We start from the raw sequence: 11,590 nt of genomic DNA on the forward strand, positions 1-11,590 counted from the left end.
CAAAGTCTAAAGAAAAGATGATCTAACCCCCAAAGAAATACCAGTGCCCCTCCCCCCTGTGCAATGGGGGGTCGCCATTGGAAATTTACCTTTCTGAAACTGTAGTTTGAATAACACAGCATCTGAAGAAGAAGAAATATATCAAGTTTAAACACTGCACTGCTATACCTCAATAAAGTATTGATAGAAAAGCAACACAGAATCTGTCGTATCCTTATTTCAAGTGGTAGAACAAAGAATTAACAACTTAAGAAGAAAACTGTAAAACTCAGCAATGGTAAACGAGACTTCAAAACAGGAGAATAAAAAAATCCCACATTAAATCTGATTGTCTATGAATGTTCTCCCTGAAATTGGGGTCCATAGCAGAGGGTAGCCCAAGCAATAGCAATCCTATAACAGGATGCAGGGGGGAGATGGAGGCAGCCTTAGTGGTAGGGGAAATTATTAAAGCCAGAATTGTTAAACACCATGAGAAACTAAGCTTGCTGAGGAAGGACTGGCAGAGCTCTCATTCCAAAGGAATTGTAAACAGATGCACAATAGAAGGGGGAAATCCTGCCTTAATATACAGCCTAGTGTGGGTTTTCTTTATTTGTGGCAGTCACAATTTCTTATACCCCATAATTTTTTTCTGAGGAAAATCCAATGATGGCTGGACCACCAAGAGCAGGCACCCCCAAACTTGGCCCTTCAGATGTTTTGGGACTACAACTCCCATCATCCCTAGCTAACAGGACCAGTGGTCAGGGATGATTGGAGTTGTAGTCCCAAAACATCTGGAGGGCCGAGTTTGGGGATGCCTGACCACGAGTATGATGGTCCTACCCTTGTCTACAGCAAGAGCAAAATACAATACAATAAGCGCCTGGCAAGCTCTATGTTGGTCTAATATAATGCTGAGCATAAACTCCTTGCAACCATTCATCAATACCTTTGAATTGCTTTATCACGTCCTCCAGATGGAGATTCACATCACAAAATCTGGAGGCCTTCCATTTTAGCTTTAGAGGGAAAGCCAGTAGATTCTGCAGTCTCTCTCTTCTCTCATATCTGATGAAAAAGAATGTTAAACTTTCAAAGCCATAATTCCTACTAAAGGAAAAGAAAAAAGAGGAGGAAGAAAATGGTAGAAAGCCTAGAGGGGCAGGCAGGCACAGAGGAAGAGATTTCCGGTCACTACAGACTTCATAGCCAAACACTGGAGGGCCGGAATAGCTACCCCAGGCCACATACATCTATTCAACACCATCAGGTAATATTGTAATACTCAGTTTCTCTGCCCCAACTTCACTTCATTGATTTCTACAAGAAAGCGGAACGAAATATCCTGGGTGCGATGACATCACAATCAACATTTCCTTTCTCTAGATGTTACCAGTGAAGGTGTGGAGAAGAAAAAGATGGCTGCTGCGACCTTTAATCTGAACTTGAGTGGTACATGGGGGTTTGCTGGAGTGTGACTGAACTGGTATATCTTGAGGGGAACAACTAAAACATTGGTTGCTCCAAAGAATGTAACTTTCTCCTGTTGTGTGGAAGTATAGAGTAGCCACTTTCTTAGCAAGACTTGAGCAAGGTTAAAATATTTGTTTCTTGAGGTTGCTGGTATCATGGTTGGACAACTTAGATTACTTTTGCTCTAGCACCAGATGGTCTCAGAGGCTGAGGTAGTTCTTCCACAGATGTACAACAAAATCAAATTTTCCAGTAGGGAAGGAATTCCAAGGAGCTCTGTGCAAGGGGTAACAGAGGAGAAACTGAGGGGCATCCTCCAGGACCCTCGCCCACAGAGACCCTGGTGTGTCTGCAAGCCTTGTTCTATCTCTCCCACAAGAGTCTTCAGTGAAAGAGTTTTAAGTATAGCAGGTGAAAAGGCCCTCATGAGAAACGGCTTCCTGCCCTCTCAGGCAAATGCTGCCACGCCGAGGCACTGGTAGTCAGGGTCTGTCACGGAAGCAGAGCAGTTCATGGGCCCTCTCCATGCCTGGTGTGGTCAAGGGTATGCCTCTGAGGTGCCTATTCCTTCAGTCAGTGGCCGTTCCCAGTGTCCTTGGTTATGACACATTGCAGGTGGGGAGAAGGTGACGACGTGAGACAGGCAGGCAGCCCAGGCCAACCAGAATTAACCCTTCCCACTGCTGAGGTGCTGGCTCAGGAAGATGGGAACCACTCACTCCAGCACCTGCTGCCTGAGGCCTTTGTTCCATTGCTCAAAACAAAATCCAACTTTGCCTTCCTTATGGCTTTTGAAGAGCAAGGCAATGAATACAACATCCAACAGGAGCCTCCAGCAATGTGTGGTTGGGGGAGGGAGGAAGCAGTGTTTTGGTCCTTATTCTTGGGTTGAGAATAGGAGTGCTACAAGTTCAAAAGAGAGGCCCCTATCATAGAATCATAGAGTTGGAAGAGACCAGAAGGGCCATCGAGTCCAACCCCCTGCCAAGCAGGAAACACCATCAGAGCACTCCTGACATATGGTTGTCAAGCCTCTGCTTAAAGACCTCCAAAGAAGGAGACTCCACCACACTCCTTGGCAGCAAATTCCACTGTCAAACAGCTCTTACTGTCAGGAAGTTCTTCCTAATGTTTAGGTGGAATCTTCTTTCTTGTAGTTTGGATCCATTGCTCCGTGTCCGCTTCTCTGGAGCAGCAGAAAACAAGCTTTCTCCCTCCTCTATGTGACATCCTTTTATATATTTGAACATGGCTATCATATCACCCCTTAACCTCCTCTTCTCCAGGCTAAACATGCCCAGCTCCCTTAGCCGTTCCTCATAAGGCATCGTTTCCAGGCCTTTGACCATTTTGGTTGCCCTCCAAAATGGAGACTATGTGCTCCGAGACTATGTGCGCCAGTGAAATGATACAGAGGGTGGAGTCCTACTGTCTCTTTGTTGGGAGCCCGGAGGGCCAAGTTTTTTGTCCTTCTGGACTTTCCCAGGCCTTACGGAGTGATGCTAACATAAATGAGCAGGATCCACTCACCTCTGCAAGGTGCTTCTCACATCCTAGAGGGGGAAAGAGAAAGGAATTCACTGCACACCACAGGCCACATTATGAGACCCCTTCAGCCCTGGGATGGATGGACTCTGGCCCTCTGGTATCAGTCTGCCTAGCACACACAAATGTTTGTGGTTGGGGAGGGGGTGAGTGAGCCCCTTTGACCCTTACAATGTAAAGGAGGTGCAGAAGCCCTTTCATGCCCAAGCTGGTGGCTGGCAGGGGTGGAAATCGTTGTTTGGTGGCCAACGAGGCAGGGCTCTGGGCTCCGAGACACCATCAGTGAGACAGCCTTGATCTACAACTGCTTAACGCCGCAGATTCCCCTTAAATTCGGATAATCGGATCTAAGTGAAGGGGCACCCCTGTTGACAAGATGTCAACAAAGCTGCACGTGATTGATTGAGTGTGGCGTGAAGGTCAAAAAGATGTATTAACTTTGTTGCATGCACTTGCAAAGTTGTTTGATTAAAGGGAAAGGACAGAGCTGTGTTATTGCAAAGGTTCCCCAGGGACTACTCTGTTCTCACCCCAGACCTGTGGATAAGACTCTAGAATAGAGAATATGGGTTACAACTGGATATGAGAAAGCATCTGCGTGGAATGAGAATGTTACTTTTGTTAATTAAAGCTGTTGATGTACTTTGCAAAGCAAAATGAGCCTGAGCCTGGCAAAACATAGGACAGAAAGTGATGTGTATGATTCTGGCTGAATGGGGGGGGGGGCGAGGAATGTATTACAAAATGTTAAAGCTTCATGGGTATAAGTTTCATTTCCCCCTTAGTACTTGGCATGCTCCATTGGCACTGCCCTGTGACAGGGTCTTTTTAGTGCTGGTTCCCTAGTTGTGGAAGGCCCTCCCTAGGGAGGTGCATCTGCCTCCATCAGCTGAGTCCCTTTACTACTTGTATAGATGCAAGAGGGACATAAAGGTTTGGAGAAAGCCTCGTCCCCAAGTTGAGCCTTGTGCTGTTCATGCCACCATCTTACCTGCAGGAGTTCACTTGCTGCCTGCTGACTCTTGTCCTCCATCTCCTGGATGAGCTTTTTAAGAGAGGAGAGTTCCCTGGAGAGTCTGGCCAGCTGCTCATCTCTTCTCCCTTCAATCTCCTTCTCCACTTCTTCAATCTGATTCAGCAGGTGTACTTCTTGTTCTTCAAGAAACCGGTACAGTTTTCTGAACTTCTCCACTATCTTCTGCCTCTCAGTTTCTGTTAATTTCTGCAAGAAGCAGGAAGAAAGACAATAAGAGTCTGGAATATGGTCTCAGTCTTTACAACATCAGGAGGAGAGTTATGAAAATTCCACTGGGAGGACACTTGCTTTTTTTCAAAGACATGAAACCAATGCTAAGGGCTTATCCACATTTCCTCTAAAATTTGGGTTTTCTCTGGACATTCGCTTGAATTTAGAAGCAAGCAGCAGTTTTCACTGGGAAAGGTGTGGGGCAAGGGGGAAACTGCTTGGACTTGTGCTTTCTAGGCTCAGGACAAGCGGAAGTGTGAATGAGCTCTCAGTTGCTAAGGAAGCCTTCTTCAGGTTTTAAAGTAAAAATGGTGGGGAGGCAGCAGGGTTGAACACACTGGCTCTGCCCTATCCCTTGCCATTTCTGTTGCCGTCCACCTTAGGAAAGCAATGAGCTTTTTTCTATTTATGGAGGTTCCTGGTACAGTTCTGAACTTGGCATAATTTGCTTTCTACATTGTTCAGAGAGTTTCCATGGACATAAAACAGTCCACACTGGCTACTGAGCCTCTTGGGATTGCCAATCAGAAGTTCTGTGCAACAGGGTGAGCTCCCGTTGCTCTGTCCCAGCTCCTGCCAACCTAGCAGTTCGAAAGTACACCAGTGCAAGTAGATAAATAGGTACCACTGTGGCAGGAAGGTAAACGGCATTTTCGTGTGCTCTGGTTTCCGTCACGGTGTCCCATTGCACCAGAAGCGGTTTAGTCATGCTGGCCACATGACCCGGAAAACTGTCTGTGGACAAACGTCGGCTCTCTCGGCCTGAAAGTGAGATGAGTGCCAAAACCCCATAGTCGCCTTTGACTGGACTTAACCATCCAGGGGTCCTTTACCTTTACCTTTCTTTCATGACTAGTAAATTACTAGAAACAGAGGAGAAGCGGGACAGATCTAGCCTGCACATCCCCAGCACTGCTCTGCTTACTTTAAAGTCTTGAGTCAACTTGAGCATCCTAAAGATGCACATTTAGAAAGACATTTCTTTTAGAATCTATGAGCAAATCAGAAGGTTGCAACTAGTTTATGTTCTATGGATCTGAGGTGCCACATGGGGAAGAGTTTCAGTTCAGCTTGGCTTCAAATGCAAAATTACTGTATTTTTTGCTCTATAAGACTCACTTTTTCCCTCCTAAAAAGTAAGGGGAAATGTGTGTGCGTCTTATGGAGCGAATGCAGGCTGCGCAGCTATCCCAGAAGCCAGAACAGCAAGAGGGATTGCTGCTTCACTGCGCAGCGATCCCTCTTGCTGTTCTGGCTTCTGAGATTCAGAATATTTTTTTTATTGTTTTCCTCCTCCAAAAACTAGGTGTGTCTTGTGGTCTGGTGCGTCTTATAGAGCGAAAAATACGGTACCTCATTAGCAGTTTCTGGGGGGAAAACATGCAGAGAGAAACTCAGCAATCTTTTGAAATTCACATTTCTTTGAATTTTGAAATGCAGTTCTTTAGCCAAGTAATAACTACAGAAATGCATATACTAAGGTAAAGTGTGCATTAAAATGCATTTATTAAGGCATAGGAAAAGGAATAATATTAGGGGGAATTGCTTTGCAAAAAATGTGTATACTAGGCAAAATTGCACACAACAACAACTACTACTACTATTTTCTTATACCCCACCCATCTGACTGAGTTGCCCCAGCCACTCTGTGTGGCTTCCAGCAAAAAATGGGGGGGGGACCACATCAAACATGAAAATCTGCCTTCAGATGTCTACAAAAAGTTATATAACTCTTTATAAAGCTATATATAGTTGTTTAAAACATGTTAGCAGAAATTGCACTAAGATGCTGATTGATTTTCATGAGGACTTAAAAAAAAACAAACTACACACTGAAGTGGAAATGTGGAGAAGTGAATTTAAGATGAAAATGTATGAAACTGAGAGAAACAGATTTGCCCATCCCTATTCAGTCCTGACTTGATTTGTCAAGTTCCCTTCCTAGTGACACTTACAAGGAGCTCTTGGCTTTCTTTTTCCGTGTCTGCTTGATAGGCCAGAATTGTTTCTTTCTCTTTCCTCAGAATCTCCAGATGGCTGCAGATCAGTCCCTAAAGAGGAAACGAAAGCTCAGATTGTGATTGCGACTGAGAGTAGCATCTGCAAAGGCTGTTGTTGTTGTTTAGTCATTTAGTCGTGTCCGACTCTTTGTGACCCCATGGACCAGAGCACACCAGGCCCTCCTGTCTTCCACTGCCTCCCACAGTATGGTTAAACTCATGCTGGTAGCTTCGACAACACTGTCCAACCATCTCGTCCTCTGTTGTCCCCTTCTCTTTGTGCCCTCCATCTTTCCCAACATCAGGGTCTTTTCCAGGGAGTCTTCTCTTCTCATGAGGTGGCCAAAGTATTGGAGCCTCAGCTTCACGATCTGTCCTTCCAGTGAGCACTCAGGGCTGATTTCCTTAAGAATGGAGAGGTTTGATCTTCCTGCAGTCCATGGGACTCTCAAGAGTCTCCTCCAGCACCATAAAAGCACACTTTTTAATGAGAACTAAGAACTGTGTCTCCTCACCCTGATCTAACCCCTGATCCCCAGTTGCTGCTATGTTGTGGAGAAGAGGTTTTCATTTGAAGGGTCAGAAGTAAATACACCAGTGACTCTCCAGTGTGGTAGAGTATTTGCTTCTGAATACTGGAAACCTCAGGAGGGGGCAGTGCTGTTGTGCTCAGGTCCCACCTAATGGCTTCCCAGAAGGGTTACCTGGCTGTCTGACCACTGTGATAAGAGGATGCTGGTCTAGATGGGCCTTTGACCTGACCCAGCCTGGCTCTCCTTATATTATGGTGCTTGATCTGGAAGGATATGGAACTTGAGGTTTCGGAGGTTTCATCCAGCATGTGTTAGCTTTTGGAAAGTCCTGGATTAAATGCCAATGGCCTCACTGCTAATCATAATGAGATTGTTTACTAACACATCTGCATCCAGCATATAGTTTTGTATTTTTAAGAAGTTTGAGTGCTGTCTTCTCTCCGCGCCAGCTGGTGGCTGGTATCCGACTATTTAGGAGCATATTTTTCTTTCTTTCTTTTTTAAAAGCATTGTCACCTAGTGTAGGGATGATCGCGGAGTGGGGAGTGGGGTCCGGAGGGAGCACACTCCCCACCCGCAGGCAGCCTCAGCCTGCCTGCATGCGTGACCTTGGGGTGAGGAGCACACACACCCCTTACAGACAAAGCCATGGCTGTCTGAACATCGTTGCCACTGTCTAACCTTTTGTGGTCTCAGTAGTCTGCGGTGTCCTGTCTGTAACCTTTGTCTCTGAGACCTTTTGTCTCCTTCGTCATACACTGTGCAAGGGGAAAATGACGCGGTGGAAACAGGTGCCAAAATAACTTTGTACCACCCCACGATCTTGGGACAGAAGATGTGTAAAGGTCACAGCCCAAAATGTATCTGCCTGGTTTGCATATTTGTCTCAATAAAAGGAGGCTCCACAGGGCTGGCCAGCAGCTTGCATGCAGCTCACCTGTGCGCAGCTCACCTGCTTTATCAACTCCTGCCTCATGTCCATCACTTCAACCTAGCTCAGGATTAAGGATTTTAATAATTTACCACATTTTATATTTTATTGGTGGTGGGGTTCTCCTTAAAACTTACAGTTGTTCTGTGTGTTTCCAGGCTGTTTAACCGTACACAATAACATATCTAATTGCCACGGGAATTGCTTTCCAGCCACATTGCAATATTTCACAAAAAATTGAAAGGATTGCATTACTAAGTGTCAAGATAACTTCCTACCTTGTATTCCTGGGCAGCCTCTTCCTCAAGTACCACAGTGTGCGATTTGTGTTCTGGGGATCGTTCACAAGCCACACAAACCAATTTTTCATCTTCTTTGCAGAACAGTTCAAGGTACTTCTTGTGTTTCACACACATATCCTTTCCCCCTTTATTTAACTGCAGGAGTTTAATTTTTTCTACTATACTTGCCAGCTGCCAATTGGGGCGGAAACTCCCTCTCTGCATTTGGGCTCTGCAGATGGGACATTCCAAGTGCCCCATAGCCTGTTCTTCCCGTATCTTGCAATAATTGGTGACGCAGCCCTGACAATAGTTGTGTCCACAGTCCAACGTCACTGGATCTGTGAGGTAGTCCTTGCAGATGGGACACAAGGCGTCCTGGTCCATGTCCACGGATGGTGGTGCTGAGGCCATAGTGGGTGAAGAGTTTGCGGCTTTGTTGATAGAAAGGGAAGCTGTAATATGACAAAGTAAAGAGAAGCAGCTTGAGCATGGCAGAAACCTGCAAAAACCACTGGGCAATAAAGATTTCCAAATCTCTCTTGTGGGAGTGAGTGTGGCTCACTGGGACTGAAATAAGAATATTGAGAGGTCCCTTCAAGGGGTTCAGCTTCTAAAGGAAGACTGGACCTTCGGAGAGAGCGTACCTTTAAGGCTCAAACTGGCTGGAAAATGAACAGAGACCAGACCAAGATATACAAAAGCAAAACGTCTATAAGCCTGATCTTTATTAAAGCTGTTGCAACAGGGTGCTCCCCCACACGCAGGAGAGAGGAGGAGGACCCAGGACAAAGGTGTGCAAGCCCTTATGTAGACTTTGAAATTGCCTACCCTGTAGCTCAAGACCACCCCCAGAAAGATCATACATACATCACAGAAGGGGTGTAGCCCAAGACCACTACCCCAATACATCATACATACATCACAGAAGGGGTGTAGCCCAAGACCACCCTTTGCCTAACACTCAAATGGTGCTAATATATGTCGGATTTGTTTGTTTTCTGAAAACGTCCCTATACAGTCTCAAGCAAAGTGCACGATGCTGGCACTCTAAACTCACTGTGAAAGCAGAGAGCAACTGAAAAACCAAGGAACAGGAAACCGGTAACGTCACATCCGTCTCCTGTCTTCCGTGAGACTTCCAACAGCCTGGGATCTCTGGAATACAAAACAAGTCTTGTGACTCCAAAGCACTGCACAGTGGCACAAACAGAAACTAACAATATAGGCACCAGTCAAGCCTCTCAGAAAACTGCCAGGGGGCTGGGAGCATCTGTGGAGGAAGTGATTTTCATCAAGACTGCTGGAGAAGGAAAGGAAAGGGTTGGTCCCAGCGAACATTGTACCAACGCTGACCAGTATTTCCTAGCATGAGACATTTTTAGCATCCTGTCTAGCCTGGCCCTTTGCTTCAAACAGAGACTGGGGTCCAATTGTAAAATGCTCACCCCTCAACTAGCCGTCTCTTGTGAACACGGATCTGGGTTGATGAACAAGAGGTTCTGAAGTTTTTGCTTCCTCCTGGTCACTCCTTCCTGTTCCCACGCACTTTATTTCTGAGGGGACACAGGTTATTTTATGTTACAGATGTAACCACTGTTACCGGAAAAATCCGAGGGCTCCCTTGGACAAAAACAAAGACACCAACCAGGATAACTTGGAGCAAAACAGCAGCCTGTAGGCTTGGCCTTTATTGAACTGTTGCAACAGGGTGTTCCCCTCACTTGCAGGAGAGAGGAAAGACCCAGAAAGATGGTGTGCAAGACCTTACAAAAACTTTTGAAATTCCCATCCTCTAGGTCAAGCCCACCCCCAGAAACATCATGCATACATTACAGAAAGGAGGGGTTGACATCATGCATACATTACAGAAAGGAGGGGTTGACATCATGCATACATTACAGAAAGGAGGGGTTGAGGGAGGAGTTGTGGTGGTAACCTGAGTGTCCTGTCACCTGGCTGGTTCCTCCTTTCCCCCGGCCCATGAGTCACTTCCAGGAGACAAAGGGGAGTTGGCAGTTTCCTGCCCCCAGAGGGAAGATCTGATCATTGTCCTTTGTTTCAGTCCATGCTGAATCCACTCCCATATGCAAGTTCTTTGTGATCTTGATGGTCTTCTGTCTAGGACCATCAGGGTTGGCATAACAACTGGGCAGGGCTCCGGTGGATGTGCTGGGATGGTGAAGGGATTATGGCTGACCAGAACCAAGCCACCCCCCTTTGATAGTCCTTGTCATATGGAGTAAAATAAAAATGGAACAGTGCAAATCCAATGTATGGTTGATTTTTCTATGAATTTATAACAGAAGTGTGGCATATGTAGTGTGTGAGTGTGAGTGTGTGAAGTTTGTACAAACTGAATGATTGGGGTGGGGTGGTTCCTGCTACACCACAACTAGAGTTTACACTCTGCTCCTGGATGAGCTTGATTTCCGTCACTGTCGGGGCCATTCATTTTCAGAAAACTGTCTTCCTGAGTTTCTTCATGCAAGATGACACTCTGGCTGGGAAGCTGGATTGTTCACACAGGTGTAAAGATCAGACAGCAAAGTCATGGACGTTCACAGTGTTTTATGTGAGTGCGAGTAAGAGAGAGTTTTGGTTTTGATCTGCTGAGAGGATGCAAGCGGATCTTCCGCTGTGGGGATCCACAGCAGTCTCTGTAAATAGCAACCATTAAGCAAAATGACAGGCAATAAAGCAATCTGCTTAGACAACTGTGTGTTGCTCATCAATCCAGACTCAGGTCCGATTGTCTCACGCTTAGCTGCAAACTGTATTTCACCTCTGCTCAAAATCTGGTCGGAAGTGTGCCAGAAAAATCTGTTTATGGCAGACTTCACGCCATAAACACCAACAGTCACCCTGCAGGATGGTGCGTCCTGCAAGTGTAACACCCATTTCCTCTCTGCCCTTTCAGCTGCATGTCTGACAGGGTGGGTGAGAATGCAAACACACTTCATGCTTCCCTTTTTCTCTTTTTCAAAGCACATCGTCAAATTTTACAAAGCCCAGCTTTGGTGAAAGCTTCTCTTTGTCAGTAAGGAGAAATGAGACAGAAAGTCTCTGTTAATAGATCTATATTAGGTGGCAGGATCCACGGGGCAGCAAATCTGGCCTCCAAGGAATGCATGATTGCGGTACATCCTTGGAGGTCGGATCTGGTACCTCCTCGGCAGCCCCCCCATCCCAGTGCCTCCTCTGCAGCGGCCTCTCAGTGAACAGAAGAGGCTGCTGATCTCCTCCCAACCCAAGGCAGGAAATGAGGAGGGGTTTCCTGGGGTCTGGTCCTAGCTGGTGTGATTCAGAGCAGGCCCACTCCCAACATGTTAAGTTGGATGCAGCCATTTCCCACAATTTAATCTAGAAATGTACTGACCTTGGACTGCAGAGCAACGGCATCCACCATGAATTCGTTGCAAATGAGAGGAAGTGATGCTTCCCCTTTTCTGTGTTTTTTTTGCAAAATAGTTTCGATTTTGAACACTGTTTCTCTCCTCCCCCATTTCCTTTCCACTGCTCCCAAGGTTGCCTTTGATGCTTGAGTTGGGCTGGCTCTCCTTGTGTCACTCACTATGAGATCTGAGGGAAAGCAC

At 46.1% G+C, this 11,590-nt stretch overlaps 1 protein-coding gene across 1 annotated transcript; it reads right to left on the bottom strand.

Annotated features, from left to right (window-relative positions):
• Positions 1-2,823: 2,823 nt before the first annotated feature.
• On the bottom strand, positions 2,824-11,438 carry LOC308470003 (tripartite motif-containing protein 10-like). The gene is made up of 5 exons (XM_080993197.1): positions 11,374-11,438; positions 7,992-8,449; positions 6,205-6,300; positions 3,995-4,225; positions 2,824-3,011 (listed from the first exon to the last, which is right to left on the bottom strand). Exons 2-5 carry the CDS (start codon positions 8,406-8,408, stop codon positions 2,985-2,987), a joined length of 771 nt encoding a protein of 256 aa, XP_080849323.1. The 5' UTR covers positions 8,409-8,449; positions 11,374-11,438; the 3' UTR covers positions 2,824-2,984.
• Positions 11,439-11,590: the final 152 nt, after the last annotated feature.

This window comes from Podarcis pityusensis (assembly GCF_964106645.2).
Source record: "Podarcis pityusensis genome assembly, chromosome: 2".
NCBI classification, from domain to species: Eukaryota; Metazoa; Chordata; class Lepidosauria; order Squamata; family Lacertidae; genus Podarcis; species Podarcis pityusensis.

Coding starts and splice junctions, on each gene's coding strand:
- LOC308470003 (XM_080993197.1), bottom strand. CDS start 8,408: ATGGCCTCAGCACCACCATCCGTGGACATGGACCAGGACGCCTTGTGT. Junction 4,226..6,204: donor AAGAAAGCCAAGAGCTCCTT/GTAAGTGTCACT, acceptor TGCTTCTTGCAG/AAATTAACAGAAACTGAGAG. Junction 3,012..3,994: donor CAGCAAGTGAACTCCTGCAG/GTAAGATGGTGG, acceptor TTCCCCCTCTAG/GATGTGAGAAGCACCTTGCA.